This window comes from Arvicanthis niloticus, chromosome 21, assembly GCF_011762505.2.
Source record: "Arvicanthis niloticus isolate mArvNil1 chromosome 21, mArvNil1.pat.X, whole genome shotgun sequence".
NCBI classification, from domain to species: Eukaryota; Metazoa; Chordata; class Mammalia; order Rodentia; family Muridae; genus Arvicanthis; species Arvicanthis niloticus.
The window spans coordinates 34,352,879-34,376,220 of record NC_047678.1 but is presented as its reverse complement, the minus strand read 5'-3'; the positions used below and the strand labels follow the sequence as shown (position 1 = coordinate 34,376,220).

The window sequence follows — 23,342 nt, the reverse complement described above, 5'->3', positions numbered from 1 at the left end:
AAATTGTCTCTATTAGAAAAAAATGAATAGAATATTTATTGCTTTAAAAAGCTGGTTTCAGTTTAGATGCTATAGGAGATTTCATGAAGTTAGAAAGGTGCAAATCCGGCGGTGGCACAGCGTGTAAGGTGCCGGCCTGCAGAGGGCGCGGGGCTCTCTGCGCTCTCTCTCTACCTGCATGTTTGAATCCCGCCTCGTCCTGTTTGTCTCCTGGGGGGTGGGGGGGGGGAAGGTGCAAATCCTAATTAAAAGAACAAAATGTAATCAGAAATCACTCAGATGTGAAATAGTATGAAAATAAAATGGCAGATGACAGCCTGGGGTAATGATAGTTATGAGAACAGCATTTATTACTGGTCCAGTTAGTTGTAACACTTAATTCTTCTGCTCTTAGAAGTTTTAAAAAAATATTTCTTTGATCTTCCCAACCTGCCTCTCAGTTCTTTATTAGTCAGATGTTGATGGTTCTGAGTCCAGGCACACTGTCTACATTTTTTTTTTTTCCCCAAAAGAAAATGTTAGTATAGGGCTGGAGAGATGACTCAGCAGTTAAGAGCACTGGCTGCTTTTCCAGAGGTCCTGAGTTCAATTCTAGCAACTACATGGTGGCTCACAACCATCTATAATGGGTTTTAATGTCCTCTTCTGACATACAGGTATACATACAGATAGAGCACTCATACATAAAATCAATAAACAAAAAAAATAAGAAAATGTTAGTGTCAAATATTATCAAGTTTTAAATTTATTTTACCCAATAACCTAAAAAAATCCTGCTTGGTTTTGTCATAGCTACTATTCTGTAGCCCTAGAACTTGGGAGAGGAAGGCAGGATGATGAGATTTAGCTTGGGCTTGGCTATATAGAGTTCTGGACCAGCCTGGGTAAGCAAGTGTGTGTAAGATGACAACAGCAGTAAGCCTGTACTGTTTGATGCATGTTCTCCCTTAAGTTTTACTGCCTTAAAGTTTCTTTAAGGATATCAACTCTCATCATTGACTTCTGAAATTTTCTACACTTATCCTGGGCTCGCTTTTTAGTTGCCTTTGTTTTTGAGATAGATAGTATCTTATGTAGTCCAGGCTGACATGAGCTCCTTTTGTAGCCAAGGAGGACTCTGAAGCCCTGATCCTCCTGCCTCTGTTTCCCAAAATGCAGGGGATTCAGGTGTGCACTTCTTCACTTCCTTTATCATTTATTCGTCTTTAGGAACGCCCCCCCCCCACCCCTTTACTATTTGGTGTTACCTTGGTTTCATGCAGTTATTTAGAATTCAATTGGAGCAGTTAGTGTGTCTGCTGAGTGAGTAAGGAGGGTTGGGGACAAGTAGAGAACTGGCTGCTTTTAGAGAGATGCTGACTACTTCATGGTCCTACTGTGTGGAGTAGACAGCTGTCATTCTGCTCTAGTTCTCTGGAATGGGCTTGCAGTGTTCTGTGTAGGCAGCCGTCTGAGTGTTTGGCCTCCTCTTCCTGTTAGCTTTGGGCAGACCTGCTCATCCTCTTGTCTTTGAATCTTACTATTGTAATTACTGCATATAAGTAGACTTACATGTCTGTCTTTTTAAGAAGTTGTAGGAAACAATGCATGGAATTGTCTTTTAACCATTTTGAAGTATATGGTTTTTCATAGTACAATATACATTCACATTGTAAAACAAATCTCCAAAACTTTATCTTTATTCATTAAACTACAAAACCTGTTGACCCCATCTTTCTACCACCCACTGTCTTTGTTACTTTGTGTCTCTAAGACTTGGTCTCTTAAGTATTTCCTGTAAGTGGAATCTTCAGTCTTTTTTGTGACTGCTTATTTCATGTAAGGATTGTCTTATGTTGGAACATGTAGGTTCCTTTCTTGGTGGTTGACTGATAAATACTTCGCTCAGGTTGCTCTCTGAGTAATGCTGCTATGAACATAAGTGTAGAAATTCCTCGATGAGATTCCGTGTTCAGTTCTTTTTGGCATATACTCAGGAAGGGGATTTCTGAGTTGTATGCTAATCTATCTTAGTGTTTTGAGGACTCACACACACTTTTCCGTAGCCCCTGCAGCAATTCCAGCAAAGGCTGTGGCTCATCTCTGTTGTCATCTACACTTGTTCTTTTCTTCTTTAAATCAAATAGTTATATTGAAGGATGTGGGTTGTGTAGAGTTTTCACCAGAGAGAGGGAAGTCGAGAAGACCATCCAGGAAACACTGGTATTGGCTCAGGATTATGTGGATGAAGGGGCTTGTTTAAAGTGTGTGAGTATGTGCATGTGTGTATATGCACACACATACACATGCATTGTGTGTGTGTGGTGGGGAGATAAAAATTTGAAAGGTCATGGAAAAATGAAAATGATTTATTTGAATTTAACTAAGAAATAACATAAAAATAAGTTTTACATTATGAACTTGGCAATTGTAAAAATATGGGAACAAAGAGTAGGAGAAAAAGAATGATTTATCCTTTGAGTTTTTGATGATAGACATAATGTGGGAATACGGGCAACCAGCCTGCAGTAGGCGAGAAGACAGTCTTGGAGAGCCCATGGGATAGAGGCCATAGTATTACTCATTTAAACATTGTTTTCTGTAGAAAAAATAATGATACACTTTTCCTTCTCAATTTTTTCCAGCTCTTGCAAGCTTAGGATATGAAAAGAGCTGTGTGTTGTTCAATTGTGCTGCCTTAGCTAGCCAGATTGCAGCAGAGCAGAACCTGGATAATGATGAAGGATTGAAAACCGCAGCTAAGCAGTACCAGGTATGCAGAAAAGCAGTTTCTACACAGGGACGCACACTGGATTCAAGGAGTGAGTGGCATTTAGGTGATAGCTGCTGTCTTCTTCATGACTCATGCTCCGGGAAAGTTGTGTTCTTAAGTAAACTGATCCTTGTTGGTAAACATTTCAGCAATAAAGCAGTCGTTCTATAGCCCATGTCTGTTTTCCTCCCTGTGCACACCCACCCAGCACCTAGCACAGTGCCTGGCACATTATAGAGGCTCAATGAATATTGATTGGACAACAAAGATGAACATATGGAAAACCTCTTATAAGTGAATGACTTCATTCAAAAATGGTTAGATATTTGTGTGTTTTCTTAGGGTGAGGTACATCCAGGCTTTAAGTGATGTGACAAAATTAAGAAATTTTGGCAAGAAAATAAGTTAACTGTAGAATGTGGAGAAGTCATGTTTAAATGTGGTCAGGCCTGGAATGTTTTTAAGATAGCTAACTAGCTTAGGACTAGTCATAGGCAACTATAACATGCTGTTTTGTGACAGTTTATTATGTACTCAGTTTTTATTTTTTGTTTCAGATAAAAATAATGTGATTTTTCCTAAAGTTTCATTTAAAAAGTGTGTGTGTGTGTGTTTGATCATATGTATGGAGGTCAGAGGGCAACTTGGGGGAGTTGGTTTCTCATTTCACCATATGGGTCCCATGGTCTGAACCCAGGTTGTCAGGCTTGGTGCAGGTACTTTTCCATACTGAGCCATCTTGCTGCCCTCATAATAGTCTTGTTAATACTGTGACTTTGAGTTTTGTCTGTGTGGCCTACCAAGCTAATCCACTTTAAAAATTCTAGAGTGATACTTTCTTTTTCTCAGCTTAATTCGTTTCATAAAAAGTAATTTTAGTAGTAACCCCAACAAAATAAAATTTGGAAGAAAAATATAAAGGGAAACATTGAGTAGGAAGTTCTGGAGGCCAGATAGAATGTCGGTGCATTGCTGGCCCTTAGAGTGCCATTGGGAATGTGTCCTAAGCCCAGTATGCTTATTTGAAAGATGACTTTGGGATAAAGACAAGAGTATTTCCATACTGAAAACATGTATGTAGAGGCTGGAGGAATGTCTCAGTCATTAAACTATTTGCCTTGTAAGCTCAAGGACCTGAGTTTGATACCCCAGATTCACACACTAAATGCTGGGCTTGGTGGTGTATACTTGTAATCCTGTTTCCGGGGACTTGCTCTCCTCCAGTCTAGCCTAATGGGTGAGTTCCAGACCAGTGAGAAGCCCTGTCTCAAAGGAAGTAGGTAGTCTTGAGGATGACACCTGGGGTTGTGCTTTGGCTTACACACACACACACACACACACACACACACACACACACACACACACACGCACGCACGCATGCATGCACAGAGGGTGGGGAGAGAGGGAGAGAGAGAGAGAGAGACAGACAGACAGAGACAGAGCCATTTGAATAGTGTTTTGTTGTTATATCTGTGAAGAAATGTGTCTAATAAATTGTTTGATCACCTTTTACATTCTCTTACTTTGCTCTCTCCATAGTCTCCTTTGAATCTTTGTTAAAATTTTGCAAAGGCTCCATTTATGAATTGGGATGTATGGAATGTATGGAAATGTATCTATAATTACCATCCTCTCAGTTGGCATTTAGAAGATGTTTGTGTGTGACAGTAGAAAATTAAGTCTCAGTGTTAAAGAATTCCTTTTCTCTTTTTCTAGTTTGCTAGTGGTGCCTTTTTACATATTAAAGACACAGTGTTATCTGCCTTAAGTCGAGAGCCTACTGTGGACATATCTCCAGATACTGTTGGGACTCTCAGTCTTATTATGTTGGCTCAAGCTCAAGAAGTATTTTTCTTAAAAGCCACAAGAGGTAACTCCATTTTCTTCTTTACTGTGTTACATGTGAAAACAAGTGCTAGGCTTTTATACCAGGATAGTGATTAGAACACAGTATGTTTCAGGTAGGTAGGGGTGCTGAGAGGTCATTGGGTACTTGAGCTCACTTCAGAGGGAGAGTTACCTGGAAGAAGATAGAAAGCTTCATGCAGCAGTGGCTGGTGGTCTGCCTGTGAGATGGCCATGGGATTGCTGCATTATTCAAGTTAGCTAAGAATGTTTTTTTTTTTTTTTTTTTTAAGATTTTGTTCACGTGTGTATGCAAGTGTCAGTGCTCTGCAGGTGAAAAGAAGGGACAAGACTCCTGGGGCTGGAGCCACAGGCACTGGGAACCACTTGATGTGGTACAGGGAGTCTCTCTTCATGTTTGAGCAGCAAGTGCTCTTAGTCACTGAGCCATCAAGAATGGTTTCTTAAAGTAGTCCTATTTAGACTAGATGTAAATGATAAGGAGTTATTCAAGCAATGCCCTTGATGAACAGGCTATAAAAACAATCCTTGTAAAGGTGTGTTAGTCAGTATGAGAGGTAGAGACTGATTATCTAAGTACAGAGAAATTAAAAATGCAGAAGGACAAACACATCTCATTTTTTTTCTTAAAATGGCAGCTTAGTTGGATTTAGTGGCTCATGCCTGTAGTCCTACACTTTGGAGGCTGATTCAGGGGGATTGCCATGATAATGAGGTGGAACTCGCTACATTACCTAGTGAGTTCCATGGTACAAAAGCCTGGAACTCTGTCCACAAACAGACAAAACACAAAAAGTTCCATATTTGGTGATTCATGTGTATAATCATAGCCATTAGACTTAAACTGAGCTGGAGGCCATCCTGGTCTACAGACTGAGACTACTTTAAAAACTGAGGAGGGTGAGGAAGGAAAAAAGGAGCAGCCGACGAGGAGATTGAAGTCATATGCCTCAACACCCCTTTACTTGATAATGCAATGTTTTCTGGAGTGTTACAGAACATTATAGCCATCACCACTGTCATCTGTTAGGATATTGTCACGCCTGAGAATGACTGTCAGGACTCACTCCTTTCCTTCTGTAGCCACCAGCAGCCATTAGTCTGTTCTGTGTTGTTGACTTGTTTATAGAATTACTTGTTTATTTACTTGTTTAGAAACAAGTTTATGAAGCCTGGGTTGGCCTCCAACTTACTTTGTAGTCAAAGATGGCTTTGAACTTTTGATTTTCCTGGCTCTATACCCAAAGTACTAGGTTATATAGATTGGCATCATTGTGTTTTGCTACCTGTGGGATAGTTTTTGTGCAGAAGACTAAATTTCATTCATCACTATAGATTTCTTAGACAGATGCATAAATTTTACTTTTGTCCTTTATTTCCTTTTAAATGTGCATGGATGTTGTAGATGCTTTATATCTATGCACCACTATTGTGCTTGGTACCATTGGGTGCTAGGCAGTTATGAGTGACATGTAGGTGCTAAGAACTAAAACTGGGACTTCGGGAGGAGCAGCCAGTGTCCTTAACTGCTGAGCCATTCTTTCTGTCCCAGATGTATACATTTTTAAAAAAATAATTTGTGTTTATGCCATGTCATGTATCAGGTTATATCATTTATTTTATTTGTGTGCACATGAGAGAGAGAGAGAGACAGATAGAGAGAGACAGAGAGACAGACAGAGAGACAGAGAAAGAGAGGGGAAGGGGAGAGAATGCAGGCACATGTGTGCCATGGTGCATATATAGAGGCCAAAGGAGATGGAGGAGTTGGTGCTCTCCTTCCACTGTGAGTTCTGGAGGTGGAGTGCAGACTGTCAGAGGTGAGCAGTATGTACCTTTACTCGCTGAGTTTTGTTGCTGGGCCTTGTCTCATTTATTTCAGTTATAATGCAGTTTACCATTTTATTCCAGATAAGATGAAAGATGCCATCATAGCTAAGCTGGCAAATCAGGCTGCAGATTACTTTGGCGATGCTTTCAAACAGTGTCAGTACAAAGACACTCTCCCCAAGGTCAGTTACTGCCTTCATAGACGGTTGGTGGTTTTGCATGTGGGGCTATTTTTCTGTATGAGAAACAAGTTGAAAAGTATGTTTTAACAAATAAATGTGGTATTTTAATGAACACATTTGAAGAATAGCTTTTAGAATGTTTTTTAAGATGCATGAGCTGTTCTTTTGGGGGATGGGATGCCTTTCTATTTGCTCTTTACTGAACTTCTTTTCCTGAGCTGAAACTCTTTCTGGAAAATTTTGGCCATTTGTCTTCATCTTGTTATTGTTCTGGTTGTTGATAGCTTTGGGAGAAGCATTGAGATGGAGCATGTTGTGGCTCACATTTTTAATTATTATCCTGTTTTCTTAAGGATGAGTTTTAAAGCACAAAAACAGACATAAAGAAAGGAACAGAAAACCTAAATTGATCTGATTCCTTGATTAGAATTAAGTTTTACAAACAGGGATAGCAAATTTGGTTGCTAATGGACAGTGAAAGAAAGGCAGCGTCCTGACCACTTACTGTGGGAAGCATTGCTGTACTGTAAGCTTTTCTGAGGGTAAAGGGAAAGACTGTTCCGAGATGGCTTGTAGATGACACAGCATGTACCTGGATGTGGGCATGAAGGGTATTTTAACTGTTCTTCCTCACAGTTGGGCAAGAAATTGGTTATCTGTGGTAGTTGGTGGTGTTTGTTGGAGAATCTGTGAGTTTATATTATTCAGGAATCTTCATAAATTATGAAACTGCAGAAAACATAGGGTACAGTTAAAAATAGACCTAAGGTGCCCAAAAGTAGTGAGCAGTGGAGAGCTACTGTCGAGATCTAGGGATTTAAGGCACATCAGGCTTGAGGTTGTTGCTAGGCACTTCCCAGCACCTTAGATACATGGGGTCCCACCCACAGCACTGCCTTTTTGCCCCCAATTTAGAAGTCTGCCTAGGATCCTAGTGTGTTAGTGTCATTACTCAGATCCTCTCTCCATGGATAGCTGCACAGTGCACTGTCACGTCCTGTTGCATCAATAATTCAGTCCTGTTCCAGTCTGACCACAGTCCTGTCATCTCAAAGACTTGGACGCCGCTCTGCAGCATGCCTACGTCTCCTGAAACATCTTTACAGAGTTGCTCCAGCCTTCCTGCCGGAGTGTCGGCAGTTTTAGACTGCAATGTCTTTGAATTTCTCCTTTCACTGAGTCTCCTGAGGTATTTTCATATCCAGTTCTAACTGGATGTCTGCAAGCAGTGGCTCAGAGTGCTGGGGTTTTTCTTTAGTAGACAGAAAACACTCAAGGTAGTAATTTGGTTCTTAATAGAACACTTATTTAGTGTATTCATTGGTTTTTAAAAATGCCACATACTTAATAAAAACAGTGAAATTGCAGGATAGGACTCGACATTTTGGAAGAACTCCTAGCAATATCATGGTTTTCTTGATTTATGCTTGGGTTTAAGTATATTAGACTATAGTGATTTCAAAAATAAATTAGGGCAAAGTTACACTGTATCATCATAGTAATTAATACATTTGTATGTCTGGGATGTATTTTGAGTATATAATACTGAAATATTAATATTTATATGAAACTAAATCATTTTTATTGGCTACCATAATCTTTATTACAGTCTCAGCCTGTGAGTTTAAGTGAAAACTTACCTTACTGTCTTTTGTCTTTTAAACATGAAGAAACAGTCAGCTCTAGATCAGTTTCATTAGTATATGTGAGTAACGGTGGTGTAGGTACCTGAAGGCTGGGTAAGGGGCTAAGAAAGCATCTAAAGCTGGGCTTAGTATTCATTCCCCTATGAACTTCCCAACTCTTTCTAATGCATGCCTTTCTTCCTGTAAACACAATGCTGATTTTCTGACTCCATAGAATGAGCTTTAAAAAACCTGAATTGGCTTCATTTAACAGTTTAAAACAAACAGAGACAAACCCTAATTTTAACTGATAGAAAATTGAATTCACAGATGGCAATTCCTGCAAAACCAGGAGGTCTTCTCTTCTCACACCTAATGACTAACCTATCTAAATCTACTGGGTGATTGTAATTTCTGTCTCCTTCTCCTTTCTCTTCCTGCATCCTTGTTGTCTGTGATGGTTTGTGTGGTTGGACTTTCCCCTGGTCAGTATTTTTATTTCCAGGAGGTATTCCCCACCCTGGCTGCAAAGCAGTGTATCATGCAGGCCAATGCTGAGTACCACCAGTCCATCCTGGCTAAGCAGCAGAAGAAGTTTGGGGAAGAGATTGCAAGGTTGCAGGTGAGTCTTTTAGTGATAAATGTTTAGGTGTTATCTTTCTCCTGTTTCTGCCGAATGAGACCCAGGTTTGCCCATAATCACGTTTCCCATTTATTGTCTTTATCAGTAGAGGCAAGTGATGGTTTTTATCTTTATATTTTACCCAGAAACATGCTTTGTAAAATCTTCTATTTTATCTAAAAATTGCATTTAAATTTTTACTCCGTTCTCCTAATTTGTCCATGCTTATTTTAATATAAAAGTGTTCTAAATTAATTATTTGCTTAGCTTGTGTTGTAGGCTGGTAAACTGGAGATTATAACCCCACAGTTTTAGAGGTATGTGGGGTTATGCACTCTGGAATTTTCACTGTGTGATTCTCTTCCTTCTATACTGTGTGTATGGGGCAGGTGCCCTTATTCATTCATATTCTCTCTCTCTCTCTCTCTCTCTCTCTCTCTCTATCTCTCTCTCTCTCTCCCTTCTATACTGTGTATGGGGCAGGTGCCCTTATTCATTCATATTCTCTCTCTCTCTCTCTCTCTCTCTCTCTCTCTCTCTCTCTCTCTCTGTGTGTGTGTGTGTGTGTGTGTGTATCTTCGTGTCTATGTCTAGAAGCCAGAAGTCCATGTCAGGTGTTTTCATTTAAATATTACCAAAAGATGCAAAGGGAAGCATACAGCAAAGTCCTAAATAGGTAATATGCAGGACTGATGTCTTTCTGTGTCCTTTGCAGAGTAGCTGCTGGTAGGGACATTAGCTGACTGTAGTTGCACTGAGTTTAGATTGGGCAGTGTCAGCTTATGCCACAGCTACCTTCACCAGAGTCGCTTTCCTTCTCGTTGCTTCTTCACGTTAGGGCTTGTGTGTTTATATTTGCTGTATGTATTTGTCTCAGGTACTACTTATGAGACATACAGTTTAGCAACTCAATGTATTACCTGTAACTGAGTTCTTCTTTTTTAATACCTGTGATTACCTGCTTGTCCAGTAGCTTGCTCTGTCTGTGATCATGGTGATAATGGTGGCTTTCACTTTCTGCTTTTAGGAATAGTACATGTTTATATTAAGCATAGTACCAGTTCAGGGAGTGAAGATTTTTATTATGTTTAAAGAACTGTGCATCTCTTTATGTTTTATTAAGATAACAAAAAGAAGCTGGGCGGTGGTGGCACACGCCTTTAATCCCAGCACTTGGGAAAGAGAGGCAGGCGGATTTCTGAGTTCGAGGCTAGCCTGGTCTACAGAGTGAGTTCCAGGACAGCCTGGGCTATATAGAGAAACCCTGTCTCGAAGGAAATAGAAAAGAAAAAACAAGGATAACAAAAAGAAAAGGAACACTGAGTCAGGGTGGTGGCTCAGTGGATAGAGTACTTCCTGCTGAGCCTTCTGACCTGAATTTAAGTCCAGAGTCCATGTGGTAGAGGGAAAGAACTGACTCCCAGAGTTGTCCTTTGATCTCCTGGTGCAGGTGCACCTGTATGCATACACACACAAAAATAAATTAAAAATGAAAAAGCCACCAGGCAGTGGTGGCTCATATCTTTAATCCTAGCTCCCAGGAGGCAGAGGCAGGTGGATCTCTGAGTTTGAGACCAGTCTGGTCTACAGAGTGAGTTTTAGGACAGCCAGGCCAGGGCTATACAGAGGAACCCTGTTGTCTTAGTTTTGCTGCTGTGAACAGACACCATGACCAAGGCAGCTTTTAAAAGGACAATATTTAACTGGGGCTGGCTTACAGGTTCAGAGGTTCAGACCATTATCATCAAGTCAGGAACATGCCAGTTTCCAGGCAGACATGGGGCTGGAGGAGCTGAGAGTTCTACATCTTTATCCAAAGGCAGACAGAAGACTAGCTTCCAGGAAGTTAGGAAGGTCTCAAAATCCACCTCCACAGTGATACTCTTCCTCCAACAAGGCCACACCTACTTTAACAGGGCCACACTTGCTAATAGTGCCACTCCCTGGGCCAAATATATTCAAACCACCACACTGTCATGAAAAACTAGGAAAAAGAAAAGTAAAAGAAAAAGAGAGAGTAAAAACCAAACAAACCATCATGCCAGTCATTTTTCTTATCCTCCAGTTTGGAGGCTTCATCCACGATGAATTACTTGTGTTGCCTTTGGTCTTGCAATGAGTCAGTATCTCATGGTGCAGTGTGCAGACCATTTCACTTTATGGCCAAGATGCAAGAGAAGGCAAGTAAGAAGCTGAGTCTCTGCATCCCTTCATGGAGCACCTCTAGTGTCTGGATACCTTCTATGAAGCTGTATTTCTTAAAGCTTACATTAGCTTCCCATGCACTGTGGACGGAGGACCGAGTCCCAATGATGAAAATGCAGTACTTTATCAAAAGCTTTGACATTTTTACATTTAAATTTGAATATTTTAGAGAATTGTGGAAGTAGATAGTCTAGTATTAAACCTTTTTGTTTTTTTTTTTTTTTTTTTTTTTTGTTTTTCGAGACAGGTTTTTTTCTGTGTAGCCCTGGCTGTCCTGGAACTCACTCTGTAGACCAGCCTGGCCTCAAACTCAGAAATCCGCCTGCCTCTGCCTTCCCAGTGCTGGGATTAAAGGCGTGTGCCACCACTGCCCAGCGTATTAAGCCATTTTATGTAGTGTGGTTTTGGTGTTTTAGGCTTGCTGTATCTCATCATGTGTCAAAGTTATATAGTTCTGTACAAGCCCAAAGATTTGGTAAATTACACTGATTGTGTTGTTCAAGTCTTTTATCTTTTTTTTTTTTTTTTTTTTTTTTAAACTTAGTCCCAATATGGGACTAAACATTCAGCCAGGAATGTTAAAAATCTTTGATATGGATTGAGTTACTAGGAACTTATAATCGCTTACATGGCTAGTGTCTTGTATGTAGAATTAAGAAGTTTTGTAGCTTTTAATGGCAGGTGTTAAGACAAATTCTCGTTTCATCTCTGACAGTTATTTTATGAGAATTGTTGGTGTGGAATGGGTGTGTCTCTGCTTGCTGACTCCGGCTCATGTGAATGTTGTGGAGGGGCTGCATCTCTGATTGCTTACTTCTGTAGTTTCAAGACCTTTGTCTTAGGGCCCCATAAAGGTGTTCAGTATTTGTCAATTACTGTTAATAGTTGTATAGCTGTGTTGTATAGTTGTATACTGTGAAAATAATTTAACACCCAACCTTCATTAATGTCAGGTTATGTTGATCGGCCCAGCTTTCTTTTACTGTCTTGGCAGCTCATTGGTGAATTTACAGGGACATTGGTTCTCCCCCTTGTAGCCTTAGGTGCTTTGTCATGGAATTTCCAGGTTGTCCTGTCAAGCATAGCACTGGGAATCCTGAGAGCTTAAAAAAGCTTGGTAGAGAAAGCATTCGTCTATAAACAAACTTTGTGTATAATGCTTACTTTCAGCATGCAGCAGAACTGATTAAGAATGTGGCCTCTCGCTATGATGAATATGTCAATGTGAAGGATTTTTCTGACAAAATCAACCGTGCCCTTACTGCAGCAAAGAAGGATAATGATTTTATTTATCATGACCGTGTTCCAGACCTTAAGGATTTGGATCCTATCGGCAAAGCTACACTTGTGAAACCCACCCCAGTCAATGTACCCATCAGCCAGAAGTTCACAGGTACGCTGTTTTCTACATGTACTTTAGTAAATTTGTGTTTTCTCTAGGTCCTTCTATCCCTCTGTTTCTCCCTCCCTCCCTCCCTTCTTCCCTCCCTCATATTCATTTTCTCTCTCCCCCCCCCCTCTCTCTCGCCCTCATAGACCCTAAAAATTCCTTTTTTTAAAATAAAAAGACAGGCTTTCTCTATAGCCCTGGCTGTCTTGGAACTCACTCTGTAGACCAGGCTGGCCTTAAACTCTGCCTGCCCCTGTTTCCCAAGTGCTGAGATTAAAGGTGTGCACCACCACCGATTGCCTTTTGTTTTCCGTTTTCCGTGAAGAAAATGTTGCTTTGGTGCAGCCTTCTCTTTCGTCTAGGCTGATCTGTGTGATCCATGTAAAATCTCACATTATTTTTCTAATACTTAGATTATAACATTCATTTATGTTGTTTAAGAGAAATGTGGGAATAGACATGGTGGTGCATACCTGAAACCCCAGCACCTGTGAGGCTGAGGCAGGGATCTGAGTTTGAGGCCAGCCTGCTCTAGAATGAGTAAGACAAGCAAACAAACTGCCAGCTAACTGGACAAGAAACTATGGGAAAGTTAAGTGTGGTGTCTTCTGTGAGGTTTTCAAGGGGAAAGTAAGCAGTAGCATCTGTCACAAACCAGATGGGATGTTTGAGACAGGGTTTTGATAAGATTAGGGCTTGAGACAAGCCATGCCATTTTGTTGATAGAACATTTGTTATATTTAAGATACCGTTACTGAAAATAAATATATGGTTATTTATTTACTTATTTATTTGAGAGAGAAGTTTCAGGTAGCCTAGCCTAGCCTAGCCTATCCTAGCCTATCCTAGCCTATCCTAGCCTATCCTAGCCTATCCTAGCCTAGCCTTGCCTTCAACTCACTATATAACCTAGGTTGGCTTTGAACTCCCAGTTCTCTTGCTTTAGCCTCCTAAGGGTTGAGTTTACAGGCATGAGCACCCATACTTGGATCAATCATTTTTAAACAAGTATCTTTTTAGGGTAGTATTTGCATTAGATCAGTGTTCTTATAGCTTTCTTTTGATAGTGTGAGTGTATGTAATACATGCAGTATTTTGTAGCTTCTAGCAGATCTCCTGGATAACCCTTAAGTTCCTGAAAGAGTGATTATTGAGCTAATTTTTATTTAATAAATAGAAAGTGTTTACCATGTGCCAGTGATTGTTAAGCACCAAAGGGTGAGTATTTATCTCACAGCAGCCATGTAGCACAGGAACCATTATTGATGTCTGTGCCTCTGATGAGGATGCTGAGGCCCAGAATGGGCTTTTCCCTAAGGAACATAGCTAGGAGATGATGAACTGTGACCACACAGTCTGTCTAATTGGCAAGTGAGCAGTACCACCGGGATCCCTTCCTTGTAGGATGACTTAAAGTCTTAATGGAAACAAAGGTCTGATTCAGAAGGAAGCGGTCAAGGCTCTTGCCTAACGTGGTGATCTCGAGTTCTCTTCACTGCTGCTGTTTCAGTGTGATCTCGTGATCTTATTCAGAAAGTGAGTAGTCATGTCTGTAGCTTGAGTCGGTTCCATATATTTACTTGGATCTTCTCCTGTTTTTAGATTTGTTTGAGAAGATGGTCCCTGTGTCTGTGCAGCAGTCCCTGGCTGTGTTTAGTCAGAGGAAAGCTGACTTGGTTAACAGATCAATCGCTCAGATGAGAGAAGCTACTACTTTGGCAAACGGGTAGGTGGAACCTAGCTTTCAGAACTGACTTATAGGCTCTCAAGTTTGTGTTTTGAATAATTTATGAACATTTTTTAGTTGTTAGTTTTTCTTTTTAGTTTTATGAACTTGGAAACTAATAACAGACATAGACAACACACACACACACACACACACACCTTTTTTGCAGTCATATTATTAAAAAGCCTTACGTAAACTAGAGTTGAAAGGAATGGAATTGCAGAAAAAAAAAAAGTAAGAATATTTGATTCCTTTTTGTATTTTAAGAGATTGAGGCAAAATGGGTAGATATAAGTCCTTTAAGATGCATGGTCCAGGTTCATAAGATGGCCTAACAAAAACTTGCTACCAAGCCTTCTGACTCCTGTTCTGTCCCTGGGACCCACACTGTGGAAGGAGACTCCTACAAGTTGTCTCTGACACATGTCTACTGTAGGAGGTGAGTGTCCACATGCATACTCAACAAAAATAAATATATGTAATAAAAGACTCATGGAACTGTACTGTAAACCAATTTTTATATTAGATTAAGAAAACATTCTATGAGTTTAAAAAATTAGGTATAATTTGCACATAGTGAAATGTACTCATTTACAAATGTTTATTCAGTCTGCTGAGTGCATCTATCCATGTAACTACTACAAAGAGAATATAACCTAAGTCAGTCCTTATGCCTCCTGTCCTTAGTTTCTGGCTACTCTCATGTGGTCTGTGTGCTCTGCAGTTTGCCATAAATGTAATACTAGTGTGTATATTGTGCCCATTCTTGCTTGCCATGTTATGCACCATATGTGCCACTAGCTCTTGCTGTGTGCGGAGGTCATTCTGTTCATTGCTGTCACATAGTACCTACAAGGTGCATCCTGGGGAGGAAATCTTTGTTTTGGCTCATGATGTGGTAGGGAAGGCTTGAGGGTGGGAGCAGCTGGCCATGGTAACAGGAACATGAGGTGACTGCTTAGGTTGCATGGTCAGGAAGTAGAGCTGGGCTATGACTTCTGTAGTGTCCTCCAGTGATCCACTTCCTTCACGTGGGCCTCACCTGTAAGGTTTCACAACTCCAAAGCCACCTCCAGCCGGGACCAAGTGTTGAGGATAGAAACCCAGGGAGAACTCAGCCCAGTCAGTCCATAATACTCAGTATTTTATCATTTGACAGAATACTGTGGAAACTACTCTAGGGGATGGATGTCTTAGTTTCTTTTCTGTTGTTATGATAAAGTGGAGTTGCAGAGGGATGAGGGTGGACAGAGGTATGGAGGATACCTGAGATTGATCCTAGCTTTTATGTGTTAGCTGCGTTTCTGCCACCGTGTGTTTTCTACCACTGTTAGTCATCTGTTGCCTTTCCAAACCTTAGGTTTTTCTGCCATCAATGAGATAGTTCAGTGGGCACAGGCGTTTGCCTTTAAGCCTGAACACTTGAGTTTGATTCCCTAGAGCCTACATGGGGAAGGCAGGAACTGACTCCTGTAAGGACTCCATGTATGTCTCTCCTTCAAAAATAAATTTTTTTCTTTTTAACCATCTTTACAAAAAGATCTATTTAAAGCATTATATTTGTTATAAGTATATTATAAATTATTATAGTATTTTGCTTGCATGAATGTATGTGTACCATGCTTGTGCAATGCCAGTGGAGGACAGAAGAGGGTGTCAGATCCCCTGGAGCTGTCATTGTGGATAATTGTGAGCTGCCATGTGAATGTTGGCAACTGAGCCCAGCTGGGTCCTCTACAAGTGCAACAAGTGCTCTCTCTTGACAGCTGTACCATCTCTCCTAATCAGCATTGTCTTTAAAGGCGTCTTCATGTGTTTTGGATGCAAATCCTTTGTCAGATATGCATGATTGCATTTTTTTCCAATTTTGACTTTTCATGTTTTCAGTTAAAGATTATGTGGATTTTTGCCTCTTTTTGTTTATGAAACGTTTGTGTTAGGTCCTCCCTCCCTCCCAATACAGAGCCTCATGTATCCCAGTCTGGCCTCAAGCTTCATGTGTAGCTGGAGATTATCTTGAGTTCCTGATCCTCTTGCTCTGTTTCTGGAGGGCTGGGGTGACAGCATAGTTTATGCTGTCCTAGGACCCAGCCCCAGGCTCGAGTTTGCTGGGCAGGCACTTACCAGCCGAGCTCCGTCTCCAGCCTCTTGGCACTTTTCTTGTTGTTGTCACAGAACATTTATGATGGCTTCCGGTTTTAGAAGCTATCAGGGAAGTGTGGCAGGCATGGCTCCATCCACAGAACAGTGGCTGGTACCATCGTTTGTTCATATCTTGGCAGAAGTGGAACCAGGCTTAATTCTTCCAAACTTGCCATCCCTGACCTACCTGTTGGCCAGGGTTACTGGCCAAAAGTTTCACAACCCCTCCAAACAGTACCACTCCCTAGGAGCCAACTGTTAAAACATATGTACCTGTGGGGGCATTTTACATTCACGTCGTGACACAGGATTTCACTCTGTAGCTGAGTGTGTGCCACTGTGTCAGACAGAACAAAATGCATTAATGTCTGTATGGGTAGATTCGATCTGAGTTTAGACAAAGCTGTTCTAAGCAGTCCATCTTACTATATCCTTTTACTTGCTTTTTTGGCGTTATGAATGGTAAATAGGAGTAGATTCCTCTGCCTCTTTGATGTCCTGTGGTTTTGATTTTTGTTAGATATAAAATTATAAAAGTTGTACATTATTGCTGATTTATTTGTGACAGCATAAAAGACAAATATAAAAGATTACATCTTAATAGATTTAATTTCTGGTGGTAGGGAAATGGGTCAGTGCAGAGTGTTTGCCTCACATGCTTAAGGCCCTGGGTTCAAACTCTAGCAACACAGAACAAAGAGTTTCTGATTTTAGAGAGAATTTAAGTTTTCACTGCAATTCAAGTCTGTGGTAGAGTGTTTTACCTGCCATAATCCCTCTCTCTCTCAATTTTCTTTTAAATTTTGAGGCAGAGTTTCCCTGTGTAGCCCTGGCTTTCCTGGAAATCACATGTAGACTAGACTGGCTTGGAACTCACAGACATCCTTCTGCTTTTCCTCAGTTCTGGGATGCTCAGGGCATGTACCACTATGCCTACCTTTTTTTTTTTTTTTTTTTTTTTTTTTTTTTTGCTTTTTGTTTTTAATTCCGAACTCTCAAATGTCTCAGTTTTTAAATTTTTTAAATACTTTTTTGAGAATTTATTTATGTGTATAATGGATCTTGTCATTATCCATTTCCTGCTTCCTTTTCGCTACCCAGCCAGCACATTTCCTCTTCACCCCAATGTCTGTTCTTTAATTATTTTGTTTTAATTATATTAATCATTGATCTCTCCCACTTATTTTAATAGAAATCATTGCTAATTCCATTGTTGATTTGGGCAGATATAAGTGACTGCCATTTATTTATTATTATTATTTTGGTTTTTTGAAACAGGGTTTCCTTGTTTTAGCTCTGGCTGTCTTGGATCTTACACTGTAGACCAGGTTGGCCTTGAATTCAGAGATCCACCTGCCTCCCAAGTACTGGGATTAAAGTTGTGTGCCACCACCACTCGGCTAAGTGACTATTATTTTAAAGGCAGTGTAGACTTGCACATGACACAACTTGTTTCCTATTTTGCAGAGTATTGGCTTCCCTTAATCTTCCAGCAGCAATTGAAGATGTGTCTGGAGACACTGTACCTCAGTCTATACTTACCAAGTCTACATCTGTAGTTGAACAGGGAGGCATCCAGACTGTTGACCAGCTGATAAAAGAGCTACCTGAGCTGCTACAAAGAAATAGAGAAATATTAGAGGAGGTATGTTTGAAAAGACTGGCTTTTCAAGTAGACACTGTTCTCGTGGTGTCTGTAGGATCAGGACCCATGGGTTTCCAGGGGCAGTATTCAGTGCCTGGTTGAGATCACTGTGCCTTATTTGCCTTTCAGCTTCAGGAAGAATTCCACTGAGTGACAATGAGCCATTCTTAGGGGAAAATAAACGCATATTAGCTAAATTAGTCATATGGCTGTTGACTGTTGCATACTAGTAAACTGTGGTAATCAAACAAACTGTTCAGGCATACCACTTCATAGTGAGTCATTTCTTTTGTGTAGAAACATTAGGTTCTGTATTAGATAGCTGAGTTTTTGTTTGTTCATGTTTTTGATTCTGCTATCCAAGCTGGCCTATAGTCAAGGATGACTTTGAACTTTGGGTCCTCCTGCTTGTACCTCCTGAGTTCTGTGATTACAAGCATACACCCTCACACTCAGTGTATGCAGTGCTTGGGGACTGAACACAGGGCTTTGTGCATGCTAGGTAAGCTCTTTACCAACTGTGCTGCAGCCCCAGACCTGGACTTCAGGTTTCTTAGTAAACATGGAATCACACTTCTCCTGAGTTAAGATCTTAGGGGCTGTGATACATTTCTTAAACTATGAAGTGAGAATATTGTAGTATCAGGTTTTATACATGCTCTCGTGCACAAGTGCACACACTGTGACCTTGTATCCCATGGCCCATTCATATTGCTCTGTCATGCTTACTGTTGAATGAGGTTTGACTGTGAATTCACCTTCCCTGTATCCTATGGATTCTTTGAGCTCTGGGCTTAAAGTGAATTCTTCTAGGTAGGATTTATTCTTTTTTTTTTTTTTTTTTTTTTTTTTAGCTATTAGAAAGGCATTTCACACCTGGCAACTCTTAGACTCAGTGTTTTCTTTTTGTGGTTATGTTTTTTTTCTTTCTTGTTTGAAATAATTTCATGTAATTTTGGCTGGCCTGGGAGTAGTTGAGAGTGACCTTGAACCTGAACTCCCCGCCACCCACTCCCCAACTCCTCCCAAGGGCTAGAAGTACAGGTGTGTATCCACCAATCCCAGTTTATGACATTGAACAGAGGCCTTTGTGCAAGCTAGGCAAGTATTTTCCAACTCAGTTATTTTTTTTTAATGTTTTTAGAATTTTAAAAATGTATTCTTCAACTGTTTGATACATGTGTGTAATCTATCCAACCCAACTCTGGTGCCCCTCCAAACTCTCAGACCACTCCCATACTTACCCCTCCTACCTTCACGTTCTCTTGCTCTCCCCAACCCCCAATCCAATAAGTCCAGTTAGTGCTGCTGTCATGCATACAAATGCTATCCATGTAGACAACCCACAGAGCCTGCACCACAGAAGGAAAATACTGCCTCCTCCCAGTAGCCACCAGCTGCAGGTTAGGGGCCGGAGCCTTGTGAGCTGCTGTCCTAGTGACTGTTCTTTTGCTGTGAAGAACAAGCAGTTATTTGGGGGCTTGCTTCTACTTTCTGAGGGTTAGCTCATCTTGAGGGCGGTGAGGAGCATGGTAGCACTCACAGTGCTGGGGCAGAGCCGAGAGCTCTATCCTGATCCAGACTGAGGCCTGGTGTGGGCTTTTCACACCTCAGACCCCTGTGCCACACTTCCTCCAACAAGGCCATGCTACTGAATCCTTCTCAAATAGTGCCACTCTTTGATGACTAAGCATTCAGATATGTAAGCCTTAAGGGGCTATACTTGTTCATACCACCCAGCCCCTCTCCCATCCATGTTGGAATGTTGACTTTGACTTCTAATCCTCCTGCTTCCATTTCCTGAGTGCTGAATTACTGGTGTGTGTTTGCTTGTTTTGTAGGTTTTTTTTTTTTTTTTTTTTTTTTTTTTTTTGAGACGGTTTCTCTGAGTAGCCCTGTTCTGGAACTCACTCTGTAGACCAGGCTGTCCTCGAACTCAGAGATCCACCTGCTTCTGCCTTGTGAGTGCTGGGATTAAAGGCTTGTGACACCACCAGCATGCCCACTGTACCTGTTTTTTTATTTGGTGCTAGAGACTGAAGCCATGGCTGTATGCATGCTATGCAAACACTGGACCCACTGAGCACCCTGCTTTCTTTTACTGAGAAAGATAATAGCTAGCTACCCTTACTGTGACTGTAACACACACACACACACACACACACACACACACACACACACACTCACACACACACACACTCACTCACTCACTCACACTAGAATCCAGTTCCTTGCACCTGTTAGGCAAGTGTTCCACTCCTACTGAGCTCCCTCCCCAGATCAAGTTTCTGTCATGTTGTAACTCAGATTTCTGCAACAAGAATGTACCACTTTTTGTACTAAGCTGATTTGGTGGCTTACAATGATGTCAGCACTTAGAAGGCAGGAAGATCACAAATCTGAGGCCAGTATGGGTTATATATTGAGACCATTTCCAACAAAACACATCTACATAGCAGGCAATTAATGGTATTGAAAAATTTCCACCCTGTTAGTTATCTTCTTTATTGGTTATGATCATTAAAACAATAACAGGCCTGGTGGTTATAATTCCAACACTCAGGGGAATGGAGGCAGAAGTTAGGTTTGAGGCCAGCTTGTTCTACATAGCAAGTTCTGGGCTAGCTATCTATGTAGCAAGACACTCATAAAACCAAACCATATGAATAACCCTCTTAGACCTCATAAATAACAATAAAAATATTTGAGATTTTTTTAATGCTAACAATGCTATCTCAATGATTTTTGCTTCCTTAGTCACTAAGATTGTTGGATGAAGAAGAAGCAACTGATAATGACTTAAGAGCAAAATTCAAGGACCGCTGGCAAAGGACTCCATCCAATGACTTGTACAAGCCTTTAAGAGCAGGTAACCATGGCACAAAAGACCTGCATGCAAGGAAGTTTCCATTTATTCACATATTTTTAAAAATTAGACTTAGTTGTAAACTCATTTTTTTATTTAGCTGTTTGTGAAAAACCCAGGCATTTCTTCTTAACAAAGATAAAACAGTAATGAAGCTCACCTAGGCTCACTGTGTTGGATAAAGTTAAGCTGACCCTAGAAATCTCAAGCTTTCCCAAGCCCCACGTGTGGAGTGACATGTATGATCTGGTAATTCTTTTTTGACTTAGTAGTAAATCCTAGGTGATTAAAAATGAGCCTTAATAGCTACTTTGAAATAAATTATGCTTTTAAAGAATTTGATTATTAAGATTTGTGCTTACAATAAATAATATCTTCATTTTAGCTAGAGATTTTATTTCTGTTAGGTATATCTGAAAATGGTTCTATTTTTCTTTGAAGTGAAAGCATCCCTTGAGAGAGGAGTACTTTTTCAGTGAGTTGTACCCTATTTTGGTGTGAATGATTTTTTTTTATGAGTTCTAGAAAGAAACTAAACAAATGTTAGTTTTCTTTTACTGGGCAGATGTTAACCAAGTGACTACAAAGTACCGTACCCTAGCTTCATAAGTAATTTTGTTTTTTTTTCCTAAATCCTGACTGCACAGATGAATAGAAGTTGAGGTCTATTGCCTAGTGAATTAGGGCCTACAGAAGGGGAAGGAGGATCAAGCTGAGGACCAGATCTTTAAAAGTCTAGTCAGCCCCATCAGCCTGCTGAGTTCTGGAAACTCTTTTCCCCAGAGGGAGCCAAATTCAGAGCCGTTCTAGATAAAGCTGTACAAGCGGATGGACAAGTGAAGGAGCGCTACCAGTCCCATCGAGACACCATCGCACTTCTGTGTAAGCCGGAGCCGGAGCTCAATGCCGCTATCCCCTCTGCTAACCCAGCAAAGACCATGCAGGGCAGCGAGGTGAGAAGGGAGAACTTGATATGGGCGGTCCTGTGTTTGTGGTACTCTGTGCAAGTTGTTTTGTAGAGACCTGCCAGGGTCTTACTGTCAACTCAAACAAAGCTGAAGGGGACTTGAGGTGTAGCTTCATGGTAGACCACTTGCTTAGCTTGTACCAGGCTTTGGGTTTAATTTCAAGTACTACACATTCTTGTAGACACACACACAGACACATAATAACATACAGAATTAGGGTTGTTATATCAAATAAATTAGGGTTGTTATATCAAAACTAGTATTCTATACATTGAATGATAATGGAGTTATTGATTAATATCCTGTTGGAATTTTCATTTGTTGAGTTACTTTTGTGAGCTGGTACTTTATAGGCTAACAGTGTTTAACTCAGATTTTGTAAAAGAGGGAGGCTTGGGAAGGACAGAAACTTCCCTTGGGATGAAGAAGATGGGGAGCCTTCCAACTATAATTTTTTTGTTCTCTATGATTTTCCTCTGGCTCCCATCATATTCCACATGGGGCTGGTTTGAAGGGAAAATTGGCAAGGTATGCATATTAGTAAATGGACAGCATCAGGATGATATTTCTAATGATGGCAGGAAAGAGAAAACCCACAGAGCTTCTGGTTAGGGAAGTCTTACAGAGGAGAGAAAATGCAGGCAGAATGTGGTGGTGGCCGCTGTAAGGAAGGTTGTATTACGCTAGGAGAGATGCTCCCTGCTGCCTAGGAAATAAGTCCAGGCAAGCAAGAAACACCCAGTGTGTTGAAAAGGTACATTTCCAGGCATACCAGATTTCTCTTTGTATAGAATAATTTTATATATTCTAGTAAGACTTACTGCGTGAGATACAGTGTTAAGTACTTTGTAAAATTAGCAAATGAATATAGCCTTTATTTATCTCAACTTGTTGTCCAGTGTGGAACATTAGTCATGTACAAACATGACAGTGATTGGTTACAAGTTTATAATCTCAGCAGGAAAAGCATAAGGGGTTGTGGTTGGGATTTAGACAGTAGTGTGGGTCACCAGTTTGGGAGTCTTCTTTGGAGATTGGTACACTGTGAGAACAGAGGTAGAATAAATGAACACATGTAAGGTTCCTCCATGGCTGAGCTAGTCTGGGTGCACTGAGAAATGGTAGAGGGTGTGGAGAGCAGAGCAGCCTGGGCAGTGCTCAGCAGCAGGAGAGAGCTGCAGAGCGGAGGAGTGGCTAAGGGATCCAGGTCTACAGGATTGGTAGACCAGGAATGACAGCTACATGCCTGGATGTGGTCAGAACATGAGGATGTGAGGAGCAAGGAATCTAAACAGGAGGATAGCCCCAGGGAACAGCAACAGGATCCCTAACCCCTGCCCTGCAGGGCTGAGGATTAAACCAGGGCCTGGTGCATATGATACAGGCATTCTACCACTGAGCTGTGTCCCCAGCTTATCCCCAAACCCCCTTTTCTTTGACAAAGCCTTTCTACATGCCCAAGCAAGCCTTTAACCTGTAAACCTTACTGTGTCTGTCCTGGCAGGATTGAATCTTTGGCCTTA

General features: G+C 40.9%; 1 protein-coding gene across 2 annotated transcripts in view; it reads left to right on the top strand.

The window, feature by feature from the left end:
* The window catches only part of Pdcd6ip (programmed cell death 6 interacting protein), a 50,093-nt gene that overhangs the window by 7,794 nt on the left and 18,957 nt on the right, over nucleotides 1-23,342 (top strand). The window contains exons 4-12 of one of the 2 annotated variants that reach the window (XM_034484133.2): nucleotides 2,625-2,752; nucleotides 4,469-4,622; nucleotides 6,530-6,630; nucleotides 8,761-8,877; nucleotides 12,253-12,475; nucleotides 14,075-14,198; nucleotides 17,808-17,985; nucleotides 20,743-20,854; nucleotides 21,635-21,804. In XM_034484133.2, coding sequence (XP_034340024.1) covers nucleotides 2,625-2,752; nucleotides 4,469-4,622; nucleotides 6,530-6,630; nucleotides 8,761-8,877; nucleotides 12,253-12,475; nucleotides 14,075-14,198; nucleotides 17,808-17,985; nucleotides 20,743-20,854; nucleotides 21,635-21,804 — 1,307 coding nt within the window. Of the gene's footprint in view, nucleotides 1-2,624; nucleotides 2,753-4,468; nucleotides 4,623-6,529; nucleotides 6,631-8,745; nucleotides 8,878-12,252; nucleotides 12,476-14,074; nucleotides 14,199-17,807; nucleotides 17,986-20,742; nucleotides 20,855-21,634; nucleotides 21,805-23,342 lie in introns of both variants that reach the window. The other variant, XM_076917269.1, reaches the window with a different exon arrangement.